This window comes from Emys orbicularis, chromosome 3, assembly GCF_028017835.1.
Source record: "Emys orbicularis isolate rEmyOrb1 chromosome 3, rEmyOrb1.hap1, whole genome shotgun sequence".
NCBI classification, from domain to species: Eukaryota; Metazoa; Chordata; order Testudines; family Emydidae; genus Emys; species Emys orbicularis.
Window position 1 is genome coordinate 209,496,760 of NC_088685.1, and position 19,125 is coordinate 209,515,884.

The 19,125-nt window shown below is 44.4% G+C and overlaps 1 protein-coding gene across 1 annotated transcript in view; it reads left to right on the top strand.

Moving 5' to 3' along the window:
- Positions 1-443: 443 nt before the first annotated feature.
- Positions 444-19,125, top strand: part of GPCPD1 (glycerophosphocholine phosphodiesterase 1) — a 75,280-nt gene continuing 56,598 nt past the window's right edge. Inside the window, exons 1-2 of the mRNA XM_065401576.1 lie at positions 444-485; positions 12,504-12,587. Coding sequence (XP_065257648.1) covers positions 12,539-12,587 — 49 coding nt within the window. The 5' untranslated portion in view covers positions 444-485; positions 12,504-12,538. The remainder of the gene's footprint in view (positions 486-12,503; positions 12,588-19,125) is intronic.

The following is a 19,125-nucleotide window of genomic DNA, read 5'->3' on the forward strand; positions in this document are numbered from 1 at the left end:
CTGACTACCTCCCTGCTCAGTCCCCTCCAGGCCCTGGCTGTACCCCCGCCCAGCTGCTCCCTCCTAGCGCTAGCACCCCAGCCCGAGTCATCGCATCAGTCCTCCCGCCCCTCCGGGCTGGCTGGGCAGTCTCCGCTCTGATTGGCTGGCCGTTGCTGCTCTACTGATTGGCTGACTCTCAGTCCCGCCCCCCAGCCCTCCCTGCTTCTTCTCCCCTCAGCGCCTATCTCCCGGCCGGCTCCGACGCCCCGCCCCCTAGAGCTGCGCTTTCTAGGAATCTTCTCCGCTCCCATTGGCCCTGCTGTCACGTGGCCGCTGCCTATCCCCGCCTCGCGCCCGGTTCAGCCGGGCGGTTGGAACCGGTTTGTCCGGGCGGTAGAGGACTGTCGAGCTCGGCGGGGAGCTCGCACGGCGCGTCCTGCAGCCGGCGCCGCAGCTTCCTCAAACAAAGGCAGCCGGAGCAGCCAGCCGCGCTCAGCATCCAGGTCAGAGCCGGCGGCCGCAGGGATGGAGGGGAGGCGCCTGGGGGAGAGGGGGGAGGTCTCTGACAGGTGGGAGCTGGGGTAGTGAGGGAGGGGGGTCAGGAGGGGAGTGCGGGACTCCCGGGGGGGGCAGGAGGGAAGAAGGGGGGGTCCGGGGGCGGGAGCAGTCGGGGTGTGGGTATGGAGGGGGTGTGTGGGGCTGGAGCAATCGGGGGCCGGGTGTGGGGGCGGGAGGGGAGTGCGGGGCTCCCGGGGGGTGGAGGGGAGAAGTGGGGGTCCGGGGGCGGGAGCAGTCGGGGTGTGGGTATGGAGGGGGTGTGTGGGGCTGGAGCAATCGGGGGCCGGGTGTGGGGGCGGGAGGGGAGTGCGGGGCTCCCGGGGGGTGGAGGGGAGAAGTGGGGGTCCGGGGGCGGGAGCAGTCGGGGTGTGGGGTCAGGAGGGGAAGAGCAGGGCTCCCGGGGGAGTCAAGAGGGGAAGAGCGGGGCTCCCGGGGGAGTCAAGAGGGGAAGAGTGGGGCTCCCGGGGGGGCGGAGGGGAGAAGAGGGGCCGGGAGCAGTCGGGGTGTGGGTAGGGAGGGCAGGAGGGGAAGCGCGGGGCTCCCGGGGGGGGGCGGAGGGGAGAAGGGGTGTGGGTAGGAAGGGCAGGAGGGGAAGAGCGGGGCTCCCGGGGAGGCGGAGAGGAGAAGGGGGGCCGGGAGCAGTCGGGGTGTGGGTAGGGAGGGCAGGAGGGGAAGCGCGGGGCTCCCGGGGGGGGGCGGAGGGGAGAAGGGGTGTGGGTAGGGAGGGCAGGAGGGGAAGAGCGGGGCTCCCGGGGAGGCGGAGGGGAGAAGGGGGGCCGGGAGCAGTCGGGGTGTGGGTAGGGAGGGCAGGAGGGGAAGCGCGGGGCTCCCGGGGGGGGCGGAGGGGAGAAGGGGGGGCTGGAGCAATCGGGGGCCGGGTGTGGGGGCAGGAGGGGAGTGCGGGGCTCCCGGGGGGGCGGAGGGGAGAAGAGGGGCCGGGAGCAGTCGGGGTGTGGGTAGGGAGGGCAGGAGGGGAAGCGCAGGGCTCCCGGGGGGGGCGGAGGGGAGAAGGGGGGGCGGAGGGGAGAAGGGGTGTGGGTAGGGAGGGCAGGAGGGGAAGAGCGGGGCTCCCGGGGGGGCGGAGGGGAGAAGGGGGGGCGGAGGGGAGAAGGGGTGTGGGTAGGGAGGGCAGGAGGGGAAGAGTGGGGCTCCCGGGGGGGCGGAGGGGAGAAGGGGGGGCGGGAGCAGTCGGGGTGTGGGTAGGGAGGGCAGGAGGGGAAGCGCAGGGCTCCCGGGGGGGCGGAGGGGAGAAGGGGTGTGGGTAGGGAGGGCAGGAGGGGAAGAGCGGGGCTCCCGGGGGGGGGCGGAGGGGAGAAGGGGGGGCGGGAGCAGTCGGGGTGTGGGTAGGGAGGGCAGGAGGGGAAGCGCAGGGCTCCCGGGGGGGGGGCGGAGGGGAGAAGGGGGGGCGGGAGCAGTCGGGGTGTGGGTAGGGAGGGCAGGAGGGGAAGCGCAGGGCTCCCGGGGGGGGGCGGAGGGGAGAAGGGGGGGCGGGAGCAGTCGGGGTGTGGGTAGGGAGGGCAGGAGGGGAAGCGCGGGGCTCCCGGGGGGGCGGAGGGGAGAAGGGGGGGCGGGAGCAGTCGGGGTGTGGGTAGGGAGGGCAGGAGGGGAAGCGCAGGGCTCCCGGGGGGGGGGGGCGGAGGGGAGAAGAGGGGCCGGGAGCAGTCGGGGTGTGGGTAGGGAGGGCAGGAGGGGAAGAGCGGGGCTTCCGGGGGGGCGGAGGGGAGAAGGGGGGGCGGGAGCAGTCGGGGTGTGGGCAGGGAGGGGTGTGTGGGGTGGGCTGGAGCAGGCTGCGGTGTCTAGTCGCCCTGCGCTGCGGAGGAAGCGGTGAAAGGTGATGCCAATCGGGGCAGGTGCTGTCCGGGCAGCCGGGCGGTCTCGGGCCAGGCAGCTGTTTCGTGCAGGGAGGTTTTGTTTACGGCCCTGATTGGGCGCAGAGCCGGTGACGAGCCCCCAAGAGGTTGTTTAAATCGCCTTTCACTTCACCTTGTGTAACCCGTTCTCAGACTGAGGAGACGGATCTTGGGTAGCTGCAGCCAGCAAGTGTCGGGACAGCTCTCTGGTTAGGAGCACGATGAGTCACTGACAGCGCTATCTCCCAGTGCTTCCTGGGTCTCCTCGGGAGCGCTGACGGGAAACATGGGGTCGCCATCCTTTGGGCTGCTTCTGAGCTGGAAAACAAGAAACTATGCTGGTTGCCTTAATTACTGTTTTGTTCCACATGTGTCTATTTCTTCTTTTGACCAGAATACAGTAAAAGGAGAGGTGATGTGAAGGGATTAGGAGGACTTGTCAAATTTACAAACTAGGGTACTTTCATAGATAGTAATTTTTCAGTTCCTGGGGAAGTTATTTGGCCATATTTAATTCAAGTGCTTTTTATTCCAATACATTGGACTAAACAATGTAATTATTAAATATATTTTGTTTTAGTCATACAGATTTGATGTAAATAAACAAGAAAATCCAGATTTAAGTTTTCATTCCATCCTCACCTTGTCTCCTTCATGACTTCTGCAGGGTTTGTACACTATTCCCTGTGCACGTCAATTACTGGGTGCAGAAGTTCATTAGGTATTGGTTGAAGTTTAAATTGTAAATTATTGAACTTGTCAGTTGATTGGACTCCTAATGGGAGGGGCTAACTTCTTTTAACAGTCATGTCATAACATATTTTCATAATAGAAATGACACACCTGTAAACCAGAGCTAATCCATTGTGCCACTGTCACTTCTGGAATAAGTGTACAGTGTGTTTAAAATCTTCCTTGGAAAATTACCTGGCTTGAATGGTGGCCACTTTACAAAATAGTCAGCTGGCTTTCTCTCTCCCAAAAAACCCCAGAATGTAGTACTCCACATAATGGGTAAATAGCTTAAAAACACTTTTTTTAAAAAAAAGCTGTTTCTTAGTCCTAGGACTGTGGGGAGCATGGAAAACTTCTGATTAGTTGTCCATTTCATTTTTATCACAAGTTGGTATGTGGGAAGGAGTTTCTAATTGCACAAAACAGAACACCTCTGCCCTGCCCATTCCATGAGGCCCCGCCCATTCTCTGAAGCCCCACCCCTGTTCGCTCTATTCCCCCTCCTCCGCCGCTCACTCTCCCCCACCCTCACTCACTTTTATTGGGCTGTAGCATAGGGTGGGGGTGAGGGCTCTGGGGTGTGGCCAGAAATAAGGGGTTCAGGGTGTGGGAGAGGGCTCAGGGCTGGGGCAAGGGGTTAGGGTGTGTGTGTGGGGTGAGGTCTCTGGCAGGGGGTGCAGGCTCTGGGGATGAGGGGTTTGGGGTGCAGGAGTGGGCTCCAGGCTGGGGCCAAGGGGTTCGGAGTGCAGGAGGCAGTGTGGGATACAGCTGGGGGTGTGGACTCTGGGGTGGGTCCAGGGATGAGGGATTTGGGGTGCAGTAGGGGGCTGGGGCAGGGTGTTGAGATGTTGTGGGTGGTGTGGGCTCCTGGAGGGAGTTTGGGTGCGGGAGGGGACTTTGGGCTGGGGTAGGGGGTTGGGGTGCAGGAGCGGGTGTGGGGTCCTGGAGGCGCTTACTGTGGTTCCTGGTAAGCGGCCGCCAGGTCCCCGCAGCCCCTAGACACGTGGGAAGCCAGGGGGGCTCTGCATGCTGCCCTTGCACCTGCAGGCGCCACCCCTGCAGCTCCCATTGGTCACAGTTCCTGGCCAATGGGAGCTGCAGAGCCAGCACTCAGGGCGGGGACAGCATGTGGAGCCTCTCTGGCCTCCCATGCATATAGCGGCTGCAGAGACCTGGCGGCTGCTTCCGGGAGCCACACAGAGCTAGGGCAGGCTGGGAGCCTGCCTTAGTCCTGGGCCCCCGCTGCACTGCTGACCAGAGCCGCCAGGGTCCCTTTCCTACTGGGCATTCTGGTCGAAATTCAGATGCCTGGCAACCCTAGAGGGAGGGGGTAGAGAGGGAGACTTGCTCCTAGACTGAGACCTTTTTTGTCAGGTTTCAGCACTGAAATATTTCATCCCAAACTAATCTTTATTAAAACACTAAACAAACAAAGAATACCTACACAACTTGGTGCCATTGCAAACATGCCCAGATCCTTTCCACTTTCTTTTCTCAGGAACTCATTCTTCAGAATTGCTGTTAAATGACTGGGCTGGAAGAACAGTCTGCATATAGACAGAGTTCAGTTATTTCTTGTGTTTGTCTCTTTTTAAGAGACGACAATGTAAGCTAATGTTAGCTGCAAATTTCTTTTATTATGGTAGCAAATAAAACAAAACTGATATTGAGAAGGTCAAAGTGGGCTATTGTTGTAAGTACTCACCTTCGGGGACCTATTTAATTTTCCAGATACTTACAAGATAAGCAATTTCCTTTAATGTTAGTGTTGCTATTTTAAACCCCAGGCATATTCTGATATCATTTCTTGACATCGTATTTCTGTTTCGCTTCTTCCTAAATGATGGATTAAAATGTACAACAGGATTTTTCTTTGTCAGTAGAATTTCTGCTTTTGGATCAGAAGTTGTGTGTTCAAATCTTGTACCTAGCTTAACTCATATCTAAATGTTAAAGCTGCAATGTGGTATTAAGGAGAGTTGCAGAACTTGTAGAGGTGCTTACCTATGTAGGAAAGATGACAAAGTAAGGTCCTTTTTGTCACTGTGACTGTTCACATGGAAACAAAGGGTTTCAGAACTCTTTTTGTAAAGAATGATAGCTGTTATGATTTGATATGCTGTCCAACCTTGGCACTGGTTCTGATGTCAAACGTTATATGATTATTGCTGATTTATTTGTCTATAGTCACTGTACTGCATGTATCTAATTTGTTACTTTGTGATATCTTGTGTATGAGCAGAAGAGAATTCTATTCTTTGTACTATTAGCCTAATGAGTTTTTGCTGGAAATCATTTAAACACTATGTGTGATGCTGGAAGCAACTTATGTTGATATTTGGTATCTGAGGGCTTACTTCTGTAAGACGTGTAAAAATCACCTCTTGGAATGTTAGTTAGCACTTGTCTCCTTTTTTGGTCCCTACAGTTACTGAACATTTTGTTCCATGTATACTAATTATATATAATACAATAAATATGATTTTTAGGGTAGGGCAAGCAGGGGGGCCAGCAAGTGCCTTGTCTATACTTTCCTGTCAGTAGGGGCAGGTGTTGATAGCATCCATATATTCTGTGGATATTATAATAGGGAGAAGGACTGCTTAAGATGGAAACATGCAATTTTAAAAACACTAATGCAATCCTCATGTATATGCCTATGAATTTTAGATTTGGAAACTATAGTCACATTTTGATATAATTAAGCAAAATACTTATTTTCTGCGGTACCAGTATTGTACACTTTGATCTGTTTGGTGATTAGTGTGAAGTTCACACAAATGTGCTATGTGTTTACCATTATTTTCATATGGCTAATTAAGCAAACTTTCTAGTATAGTGACTTTAAAATTAATGAGTTTAAGGGACAGATACTTAAAGGTATTAGGTGTCTGAAAATCCCAGTAGATGCCTGTTTGCATCTTTAGGCAGCTAAATAACTTTACAAATCTGACCCTCCATAAATAGCAATTAAGAGATTGTTTGTTTTTTGTTGTTGTTGTTGTTGTGTTTTTTTTTTTTTTTTTTTTTTTTTTCCATTGAAAGATCTGAATTCTATATTGTAATTTCTTCCTTCAAGGTAATGTTATCTAGGTGAGTTTCAGATTGGTGGTGTATGTGCCAATCAGAAGTTTCTGATGATCTTTTGTCAGCTGGAAAATGTTATTTTAGATAGGTCCATCTAGCCCAGTATCCTGTCTTATGACAGTGGCCAATGCCATGTGCTTCAGAGAGAATGAGGAGGACAGGTCAGTTATCAAGTGATCCATCCTCTTTCGTCCAGTCCCAGCATCTGTCTGTCAGAGTCTTAGAGACACCTGGAGCATGGGATTGTATTCCTGACCCTCTTGGCTAATATCCACTGATGGACCTATCCTCCATTAACTTACCTAACTCTTTTTTGAACCCCGTTACGTTTTGGCCTTCACAACATTGCCTAGCAACGAGTTCCACAGGTTGACTGTGTGTTGTGTGAAGAAGTACTTCCTTTATTTATTTCTTCAGGTGACCCCTGGTCCTTGTGTTATGTGAAATGGTAAATAATGCTTTTTCTCCACAACATTCATCATTTTATAGATCTGTCATATCCCCTTTAGTTGTCTCTTTTCCGAGCTGAACAGTTTTAGTCTCTTTAAATGCTCTTCTTAAAACACAGCTTGCCAAATACTGATTAACCTCAGTGGGTAAGGTTCACCTAGAGGACCAAATCTTCATATGGTGTAAATAGCCATATTTCCAGTAAGTTAATTGGAACTACTTCAACTTAATGCTATCTGAGGATCTGACCCAGAGACTTTAGTGTATCAAAATCCTTGGGTTTTGCCCTATGTACAGCTAGATTAGACCATTTACTTAACTTGTTGTCCTACCTTTTAGTTCTTTCTGCTGTGAATTCTATTCCGGCACCAGCTGGAATTTTGCCTCCTTTCTTTACTTTCCAAATTGCAAAAGGTTCGTACTGGATTCTTTTAATTCAGATGTAAAAATGTTAGTTTTCTTTATGCGGATGATGCAATACTCAGCTACTCTGCTCCCCTTCAAGATACACTGTAGTTTACAAAATCAACACTTCTTTCAAGTTCTAACAGTTCTTCATCCATTTTGGATAGTGAATGGAAAGTAGCTCTGTCAATCTCCAGTCTCAAAATTGTCTCCTTTCTTATTCTGAAAGTCATCAGTCAATGTAAGCAAGAGACTCTTCAAGATTTGTAGTACTTGGTTTTTAAGCCTCAGCAATAAGAGAAAATGTTTAGCCACATCCTTGGGAGACCTTACTGAATTAGGTTTGTGTCTTTGGGCTCCATTGTATTAAATGCATGGCTTATGTATTATTTTGGGCCGGAATTGTGTGTAACCTCTCTAAGTGACATTTGTGAGACCTGGATGTTCAAAGGACTGTATTGAAAATGTGCCAGACAAGAATGGACTTTTGGGTCTATAAATGTTAAATGGATTTCCAAGGGGAATACTTAGGGAGAGGTTAATGCAAATTCCCCATCTCCAGTTACACAAAAATTCAGCCTTTTGAAGCAACATTCACCCTCTCAGGATGTCTGCTGATTACCTGTTCCTGGAGACTGGCAATCAAAGTCCTGAGCTGTATAAAGAAACAGGTTTATCTGCCCAGTCTCCGTTCTGAATCTGAGATAGTTATGAATTTGTAACTATGGTGAAGTCACAGTTATGGGATTTGCAGGACTAATGCCTACCAAAGGCCAAGATTGGTGTTAAGGATGGCCTCTGGTAAGCTTTTTAGCATGCATGTAGATTTTTATTGTTTTTAATATGTTTTCTTTGTAATACTTTCACCTTAATAATAAATGTGCTTGCTTAAAAAGAGCCAGCTGGCGATATAAAGCAAAATGCAGATTCTGGCCTTTTAGGGAGTTTGGCTTGCTGGGGATATCAAAGTGTTAATTAGGTAGCTGTGCAGCCTTTAACACAGTGGTCAGGAAGGAGACACACAGGTTTCTGCCCAAGAGAGGTGGTGGCTGAGCAGTCAGGAACCTAGAGTGGGTGCCCTTGGTGGATAACCGAGGGGAAATAAAGGTGCACTTACCCTGAAACTGTGACAGCTGTCACAGATCATATGGGGAGCATATCCCACGCATCATACTTGGAGCTCAAAAATCTGTCCTTGTATACAGATTTAAATGCTGGGTAGGTTACAGCCAGTAGGCAAGCTGGAGCTGTCGTATATTAGCTTCAAGAAACTCGTGAAAGTAGCTATATGGTATTGTAATGTAGATTAGAATTCATGTCCAGTCTGATGTTGGTATGTAAAAACCAGTTTGGAAGTCTTTGTATATACGTCTCAGAGATCACTGCAGAGTTTAGCATGATTGGCAGCCCTTGCTCAAAGACTGATGACCGGATGGTTGTTTTAGGTCACTAGTGGAGTAAGGTTTGCCAATGTATTATCTGAGAAGCTTTTATAAAGCTTGCCCTCAGTGACTACTGGTTTAGTGAGCATGGTTTGGCCTTCATTTTTGAGTGCTAATATTCTGTCAACTTTTTTGAAAGGTAAGATTTTTATATATTCCAGATTCCTGTTAAATATTTTATAAACTTTAGATATTAATATATACTATAGGTTTGCAGAGAACTGATGTTATTTGTCTGCACTAGGAGATGCAGTTACACTTATTGTCTAAGTGGAAACATTAAGTCTTCTAGCTAATGTTGAGTTTGTGAGGGGAAAAAATGGGTTAAACCAGAGTTTTATAGCAGCTATACTTGTTTTTCCCCTAAAGGATGGCTGTACTAATGGAAAAACAAAGTGTTCTTATTTTAACAGCTTTGCTGTTACCTAATTTACCATGTATATCAGGCATAACATTTTAGTGGTACTCAATATACCATATATAAATTTGTTAGTCTCTAAGGTGCCACAAGTACTCCTGTTCTTTTTGCGGATACAGACTAACACGGCTGCTACTCTGAAATATACCAACTGTTATCGTTTCATTGTAAGTTCCTGTGAAAGTTGGAAAATTCAAAAGAGCACTATAGCAACAGAGAGCTGTACTGGAGGTCTAGTCATGAAGTGATTAATACCACCTAAGCTTGAAATTAACAAAATGTTGACTTATTTTGGTACATCCTGCCTGTAGCCAAAACTTAGACCAATACCCTGTTTATGCTAACAGCCCTAAACTATGCTTCATACAGTCTTTATGGGAAACAGTTGTTCTACTTAATTGTGATACATCCAGACTTGATCACATCTCCTCACAGGGAGAAGGGAGATGCTCCTTTCTCTTTTCAGATCTGGAGATTCATCAGCCTCTTCAGAACTCTGAGGATTATTGCAGGTATGGGGAAATAGGGAATTTTCCTTGACAGCTCTTAATTGGCTAGGGAGTCTTGCATACCAGTAGGGTCCAGGGCTTATAAAATTTGCATGACACTGACTAGCCAGAGAGTTAGAATTCTTAGCCAGGAAACTCTTCCCCTTGCCTTGCAAGAGTTTAAAGGAATTAAATTAAAGCCTTCTGGACAGTTTCATTGTGTATTCTTTTCAAGATCTATCATGTTGTTCATCCAGTATCTCAAATGTACACAGTGCTTTACAAATGCAGAATAATATACAGCATGGATTTTGATGCATTAATGTGAAGTTAGAGGGAAATCTAAACTGAAATATAGTAACTTGATGCCATAGAGAGGTGTGTGTGAGAATTTGTGTTGTATTCCATACTTGCAGGCATAGCTTTCCTTCAGGAACTTTCTTGAAAATTGTTTGTTTTTTGTACCTAAACATGGTAAGGCTAATCATAAGCCTGATATCTTTGGCAAGGAGTTCTACAGCTGCAGTACTGTCCCTGAAAATGTTCTGTTTCCTGTGTGAGTGTAAACTAGGGTTTTTTCAGGTGTTATATCCCTGTGGAAGTTGAGGTAGTCTCGAGGTAAATCGTTTCCATTCCATTGAAGGAAGCTTTGCAAAACTGAAAATGAAAGTTCTTTCAGCCCAGGCTCAAAATCCATTCATCCACTCTTGAACATTATAATGAAAAACTAATATTCTTTTTGCCTGTCAACTAAAAAGCCCAAACTCAATATTATCTGTCGGTAAATGAGTGAATAGAACTTTATAAAGCACTTAAAGCAGCCTTACAGATTTAAGATCAGGACTTTGATTTCAGTTTCAAAACTAATTGGGAGTCAAAGTTAGTGTAGCATAGGCACAGTCTCTTTCATATCAGCCTTAGCTTTGTGAGACAACATGCTGCGTCATCGTTGGAGGCAGTGTTATCCAATGATAAGACATTGGTCTGGGACACCAGAAGTTCTGGGTTCAGTTTTCAGCTGTGCCAGTTACTTGCCCCATAGTCTTGGACAACTCCCTTCCCCTCTGTGCCTCAGCTTCTCTTTGTTGGGGGTGGGGTGGGGGAAAGCTCCTTCCCATTTCCACTTAAGTGAAATCTCCTCCCTCCCACATTCTCAGGCACTGAGGGAAGAGAAAGGGGGCGGGGCAGGGGAACAGGAGTGAAAGAGGTAAAATAATGTGTGGAGCAGATGAGGGACAGACTCAAAGGGAAGAAGTGTGGAGGACACAGAAAGGAAGAAACTCAAACATTAGAACTTGTTTTCTGCAGCTTTCTGACTTTCAGCTCTGGGCTCTGAAGAGCTACCTTTCTGCATTCTCCCCTATTCGGTCTCTAGATCTTCTCACTATGCCTGTTCAGCTCTGTATACGTTTTGCAATCACTGGAGGACCAGGGCTTGCCCTCTAGTGTTGTAACTTGAATATTTTTTGTTCAGTAACACTAAAGCTCTCAACTCAGGCATGCTGCTGTCAGCATTGTATTAGATAAACAGTACTTCTGTTTAGAACTGGATTTTTGAAACCTGGTGTGAAGTGTTCAGAAACTGACGAGGTGGGAGCACAGTACTAACATTTCTTGCTGTATATGACCCTTTCAAAATGATATAAAATTATTCTGCTTAACTGCCAGGGGGCAAATTTGTCACATACACATGGAAGATATACAGCACAGCTATAGCTATGTCTTAACTCAGGAAGTTCCTTCAAGAGGAAATGTAGCCAAACTCCAAACCTGCAGACAATGGACCTTTCTGTGCCTGCGTCCTGTAGATAAACTGCTTGGTTTGCAAAATAAGCAAGGAGGAGGGGGCAAGTAGATGAACAATAAGGGGTCCTAAGAGGGGCAGATACATGTAGCTTGCTAATTATGTATGGTAATGATGGCAAATTTTGGCCAATCATAGAGCGATATATTATCATAAGCAACTGCATATAATGCTTTGGTGTAAGTGTTTTCTTTGTTCTTGCTGACTTATTAGCTCGAACCCAATTGCAATTGAAATAAACGGATCGCCCCTCCCGGGGCTTCTTGCTTGGCTAGCTGTGTCCGTCTCTCCTTATTCCTCAGCTGGAACGGACAGAAATTTCTATGACAAAAATCATTTGGATTATTTGGCATTCTGCTGGTAGTGCATTTACATACAGTGCATGCTATTTACATATAGAGAAACATTATGGCCTTCATTGACTCTGAAATAATTATTTTATAAGTAATGGAAAAGGAAATTATTTTAACTTGTACGTGTCAAAGCCATAGTTATCTAGGACTGCCAGTGTTGTCACTAGAAACTTTGTCTTTTATTCAACTCTAAAATACCTTGCATATTTACAGCAGGGCAATAAGGCATAGATAATATTTTAATAGTCATAGCAGTTCTGAGTAAATGTGATTTTTTTTTTCCTGGTTATTAAAATAGTTATATAAACTATCACCATGTTTTCATTGCTGCCATGTTATTTTGAGGCAAATGCTCTTTCCAAGGAAGCTTGATTTTGTTGTTGTTGTTTGTTGTTGTAAATATTTGCTTTAGAGTTGTGTATTCATAATTGGTTTTCTGCTCATTATTTTTCATGAGTAGCTTTGAAAGCAAGAGTAGGGTTGTCAACCTTCCAGGATTGGCCTGGAGTCTCCAGGAATTAAAGATGCTATGTGATGAAATCTCCAGGAATACATCTAACCAAAATTGGCAACCCTAAGTAAAAGTAAAGAATAGCTTAAAGAGGTAGCTGCTTACCCATAGAAAAGCCATTGGCCATTGAAAGTTATAATTTCACTTTGTCTCTAATGATAAAGCTCCCATTGATTTCATTGAGAGCAGAATTAGGCAAATGCAGAGTGCTTTAGAGAAATCCTCCCCTAAAAATATTGAATGAATGCTATTTGTCGTTGCACATATCAATCTCACTATTTCTGTTTAACACTCAGAAGACCAATACTTGGTCACCCCCCTATAGATGATTGAAGTTCATATCCTAGCTTTTAGTGAGACAGCTACAGAGACAGTATATTGTTATTGAAATACTTTTATTTCCCCCCCCCCTCCTAATAGGAGACATCGGACTTCGTTAGTCATTATCTGCAAGTATGACCCCATCTCAAGTTACCTTTGAAGTAAGAGGACCATCAGTACAAGGTATACAAATCACACTTGTCATATACTTTTTTGTGTGTGCATGTTGTAAAACTAGAATAAAATCTTCAAGCCATACAGTTAAAAAATATTTTTTTATTTTAGTTAGAGGGCAAAGAATCATATAATTTTGATACCTGGGATGACAAGGTTCAGGAGGGTGGCTCAGTAAAGAGGAGCTTTACAAAATAATTGTTCTTTAGCAGAGAGTTGGGGAATGAATTTTATCTTATTAATAACTTGTTTGAAAAATGTTAGCATACTAGAGATTTTGATATACTCCCTGAAATAGTCTGAATACTTTAAAATTAGAATTGTGTTTGTGATAACCTTACTTTATCAAATGGAAATATTTAGCATTAATCCTGACCTCAGATATGCAGGCATATGGAAAATCCTCAGTTTGTGCATAGGTATGCAGAGGGCTCCTGTTGAACCAAATATAACAAGAGAATATGTTTTGAATGAGTTTGGAACACAAGTTGATATATTTGATCAGAACAGTGTGCCATCTTATCCAGTATTCTGAAACCTCAGAAAGGAAATGTAACCAATATCTGTGTCTAGCTGGGTTTGGGATGTTAGCTCTGTCTTTGTCTAGCCAGTGGGATGTTATCCAATCTTTGCCTTCAACTTTTTTCCTAAATCATTACAAGCCAAAAGCAGACACTGGGTAGCTATTCCTTTGATTTTCCTATCTTTTACCTCCTTCTCTAATTCAGAGAAAAAATACACACAACCCCTCCCCCCCCCCCCATCAGTGGTTGACTGCATCTAAAACAACCAGAGTGCTTCCTCCGTGAGTCCTTATATGATTGCCACAGGGTGGATTTGATTTAAATCATGACTAAAATCACTACTCAGGAAGACTCGATTTAATCATGGTTTTCTACATAAAAGTGCATTCTTGTTGGTTGTTGTAACCTTAATACATATTCTTCACAACTCGGAGATAGATGTAGGTTTCATCTTTAGAAGATACACACTATATATTTTTAAACAGTGATTTATTTTGAAAATTTTTCAGATTAGTTTTACAGCTATATCAGAAAATGAAAGATGGGTTATTTCATTTACCAAAGGTAATTGAAGCAGATATTTATGAAGTCATTGGGAGGTGAACTATCTCCAATTCAACAGGTTAATCATTAATATTTGGAGGATTTTCTTGCCATGCTGTATTAGGAGGAGAACATCACCAGACAGACATTTAAATTGTTTTATTTAATTAAAACAACAACGTTAAATATTCTGGATTTTTTTCTTCAACAGTAAACATATAATATTTTAACAAAACAAGCATATGTCCCTAACTTCTCACATTTATCTCCAGACTTCTTCTCCTTGTCCAGATCTATTCTGCCCCCAACAATCTTCTATTCGTTGAACTTTTTGAAACTTTGCCCTTTTAGAGAGGGGTAAGGGATTGACTCTGTGTACACACATTTGCAAAGAGATAATAGAGTTGTGGTCTGTTATTTCTCACTTCTATATGTTATTTATTTATTTAAAAAATTTTTTTTGCTGTTAACAGGCATGTTACCTCTGGAGACACACATCCATAGTTTGAGAACTGTAAAACTAAGCATCTCTGATGGTATTTTCTAGACTGAGCACTGAGTCCCATTGGGTAGATAGATTAACCTAAATAATCTATAAAGCCCCTCGGACCCCATAAGATTGGGTCACTAATCCATGAACTATTGGAACTCATTTACAAAACTTTTCTTAAACATTACATGAATATATTGTCTCATACTATAGAATTTATAATCCCTATTACATTATAGCTCAAAGATATCTCATCATGGATCTTAATTAAAACTATCTTTAGATAGGTTTTTTCCCTCAAAAAGCATTTTATCAAAAAAATCTGATTTAAATAAAAAAAATCATTGATTTTTATCCACCCTGATTTGCCACAAATGTATCTAAGGTATTCATCTTCTCAGTCATCCTGGTCAGCCTAACCATACACGCTTCCCTGTTTAACAGCATAGCAATACCTAACTGTATATACACAACGGTTATTTATACAGTATTATAATGCTTAAATTCACAGTGAGCAACTCTAATAAATCACTAGAAGGCATCAGCAACCATTCAATAATAAATCACTAAAATCACCAGAAGCCCCCACTCCCCTTCTTATTGAGCATACTCTGCTATGCCAAACTCAGTGGAGGTATGAATAAGCACTGTTCGCTCCCCTCTGCTAAAATCAGGGAAAATTCCCTTTCTTGGACTTGTGGGAGCTTAGCTCTATCCCCCTCCTCTGCTGGTGAAGTTGAGGACTCAATAGGTGTTCAGAATGTTCCACTGGTCCCTTTACATTCCTTCCATGCTGCAAAGCAGAGGATTTTTCTACACTACACGGGAAATGCGATCTAAGCTACGCAATTTGAGTTATGTGAATAGCGTAACTCAAATCGACATAGCCTAGACCTACTTACTGTGGGATCCACACTATGTGATGTCGACGGGAGACACTCTCCCTTCGACTCCCCCTACTCTTCCCGATCCAGTGGAGTACAGGAGTCGACGGGAGAGCGATCTGTGGTCAATTTAGCTGGTCTAGTGAGGACCCACTAAACTGACTGCTTATGCATCGATCGCTGCTTGTCGATCCTCCTGGTAAGTGTAGACAAGCCTAGAGCAGTCAAACACCTTCTTGTGACTTCTTACTTTAAGCAGTTAGTCATTAGGTAGAAGATGCATGGAATCTGCATTTGTGTTGCTACAAAGATGCCACTTGGGTATACCCTTGTTTTGCAGTACTTTTTGCTGTACCTGATAATGCAATTCTTGCTTATTATGGGTTATCATAGGGTTTCCAGTTTCAACTTAAAATGATGAATCTAGATCCCATTACCAAAAATCTGATAGTTTATTTAAAAAAAAAAAAAAAAATCTGGGAAAAGAGCTCGTAGAAGAGGCAGGTAGGAGCCTGGGAGACGTTATTTTCTGTAGCATGTGATTTCAAAGGGGCCATTTTGAATGGTACCATTAGCATGGTAGGAGGAGGCAAGAAATGTAGCAGGCCAATATTACTGCAGCTTATGGGGCAACTTAATAAAATGTTCAATATATCATTCTGCTCTTTGATATAATAATGTTATTTGGTGGTAATTAGTACAAGAAGAAGTACAAACTGGAAGTAAACAGGGAAACAGTCAACCATACATGGTTTATTACTACAATGATATTGGCAAAATAATGAATATATAATAGATGCCTTTTTCACAAGTCATCTGTTAAAACTCCTTAGGACACACACTTTCTGTCACATTTTAGTTCAAAATTAAAACCATTAATTATATCTTTTTGTTTAAAATTACACTGAGCTTATGATATGTAACAAGAGAAGAAGTAACAGACCATTAAAACAGAAATATGCATTGAGACAGAAACCAATGCCAACATCTTGATAATTTCTAAGGTAAAATTTACCTAAGGTCCCTAGCATTTGTTGATCGTTCAAGTGCAAACGTTTACCAATAACCAATTGCGGTTTATTACAAAAACTTCAATTTGCAGTAAGATTGAAGTAGCATTCATTTATTTCACATAAAATAAATCAGTAGCTGTTGCTCAACAGAAACATAGAATTATGAATATTGGCAAATATTTGGTTGCATAAGTTTCCGTTGCATTTGAGCAAAACGTTTCAGCCATATTTGAGTATGAGGACAGAAGGGCAAAAATATACTTTTACTGGTATAAAAAAACTTGCAATTTTTTAAACCGCTGTACAGGCAAAATGTCCAGCGCTTGGAACCTGAAACCCAATATGAATATATAAGGAGCAGTGTCTTTGATTTTTGTATTTTTAAAATAATGACTCTCCAAGATTCCAGTTGTCACAGTCTGTAAGAACTGTTCGATGCCTCACGGAAAGTATTTTTGTTTAAAAATGATTCTACTTGTATGTCATAGTTTTTGTAGAATTCTGAAAACTCGCAAAAATTAAAAATAACTAACAAAAAAAAGCCACAACTCTCCAAAAAAGCTTCTGCTGTGATGCGTATTTCCTTCCTGTAGTTACAAGCTTGTTATTTCTAAAGCAGCTAGTTGTGACATTGCTGTCCTTAGCAGAACAGAGTTGAGTAAGAAGATTTTTTTTTTTTTTTTAATTTCAATAGCAGCAGTAAACAACAAGGCTAGAGAAAATTAATTCCTTTTCTGTCAGTGGTTTGCGGGGAGCTTTTCTGTGGCAAATACCTACAGAATGTGGATGGCATAAGGGGATTCTGTTGCCCCACAATACTGACATGATATGAGGGCTTGTCTTCACTACGGGGGTAAGTCGACCTAAGTGATGCTACTCCAGCTACATGAATAATGACATAGCTTACGTTGACTTACTGCGGTGTCTTCACTGCGCTGTGTTGAGGGGGGACACTCTCTAGTCGACTTCCCTCACTCTTCTTGGAGAGCTGGAGTACCTGGGTCGACTGGAGAGCGCTCTGCAGTCAATTTAGCAGGTCTTGTGAAGACCAGCTCTTAGGCCACGTCTACACTACCCGCCGTGAGGATGGCCAGGTAAGTTGAACTAAGATACTTCGACTTCAGCTACGCGAATAGGGTAGCTGAAGTTGCGTATCTTAGATCAATTTCCCCCCCACTGTAGACCAGCCCTTAGTTTCGTTCTGCTGCTACTAGTGGAGAAGTGCTTTGGGTATCAGCAGAGGCAGGAAGCAGGCTTGTGGACATGTAAACAAACTTTCCAAGAGGCTTCAGCAGTTCTCTATGCATAAAGAACACTACAAGCCTGCCTGTGTAGAGGACAGCAGTGGGGAGGGGTGCTGCAACCCTGCTTCCATGGGCAGCAGGAGCACAGGAGACCCATGGAGCTGCACTGTACATCTCCTTGTGCTCTCCGGTGATTGGGGTTCAACACTTCCCAGCACTTCCTTCCTGCTGCAATCTTCTGGAAGGGCATAGGGAGAGGTACCATGCAGCCAGGCTGCAGCCCCACTCCCTGCTATGGCTCTTCCCACAGCCCCTTACTGCTTATGCAGGGCCTATGTGCAGACAGGTTTGCAATCACAGAAAGAAAGAACCTTTGGGATGGACTGAGCACTGGCCACAGGCAGACTTGTGGGGTTGCAGCCAGAGAAAGGCGTATCCCAGCACTTCAGGGCTTAATTTGTAATGCTGGAGCTCAAGCCATTTTTTTTAACTTTCATATCTGATGTGGCAAGCCCAGAGGTGCGGGGGCTCAGCACTGTTAAGCCCTGGCACAAATTAAGCACTACAGCACTTCCTTCCCTGGCTGCAGCCTTGCAATCCTGTCCGCAGAGGGTGCTTGGCACATCCCAGTGTTCCTTGTGGGGCTGCAGCCCTGCAAACCTGCTTTCAGATGGTGCATTTCTTCTCTCCCTCCTCCCCCCCCCCCCCCCAGTGTTGCTAATAAGCAGCATGCTGTTGCTGATACCCAAATCCCATTAACATTGATGTTAATGGGGTGGGATTGGTTTCCAGCAATATGTTGCTATTAACTGGAAGTTACTAATATCATTGCTCTTAAATGGAATCTGCTGTATTTTAAGAGTGTTCCAAATGTTTTTACCTTAATATTAATCTACTATAACAATTCTAGTTTGGAATCTCTTGCCTTTGTAGCTGTGTGGTGCTAAACAAATCTTTGCTGTAGCACATGTTTTTTAAAGAATAGCACCCGACTTGCATTGATTTTGTGTGCACCAGTTACATAGTAAGTGCATTGTCGTATTACCCATCTGCCATTGTAGGTTTACAATGGAGAGTATAAAGTAGGTCTGCGTTCTGTTTTTTCTTTTTAATATTTTAAAGAAAATATTGATGCAAAATTTGATTGGCAAAATACTAAATGGGACGAATAATTACTATTACTGGGACTGAACGAACTTGGTAACATCCTTTTTAAAGTTGTAAGTGTTTTTTTTTTTTTTTTTTGCATCTACCTCCAATCTGCAATATATTCTTTCCCAGTATGAGAATTTGAAATAGCTGTCAGATATAGTGGCAGAGGTTCACAGCTTTTATTAAGGCTTCCTGTGTCTCTGTAAGATTGGTTCAAGTTTAATAGTTGAAAATACCTAGCCCATTGTCATAACAGGTAGGTTAGTCTTCATTAATCCCATTTTTCTGATGCTCATGTTTTCTGAAATTAAAGAACTATTTTCCTTTTGGGCTAAAAATGCTGCATGTTTGGTCTCAGCCCAAAGGTGAAATTAAGACAATTCAGTTTTTAGTGAGGGTGAAACAAATTCTAATCCTGTCTTTATTTTTTAGGAACAGTTCTAGTAGAAATGACTGACATTTGAAACTTTTGCATGCACATTGTTCTTAATGAAGAGGGTAGTACTTTTTATAGGAGTTTTGGGGAGGGAGGTGGTGAGTAGAGGGAAAAACTCAGGGAGCTTCTGCTAAAACTTGCAGCAGAGCCAAATGAAACCCCATCACTGTTAAAATTTCTGTGTTCTTGTGTGTATAGACTACTGCTCTGAAGTGGGACACTTTGCATGAGGGGCAGGAGGCAATGCTCACTCTGTAGACT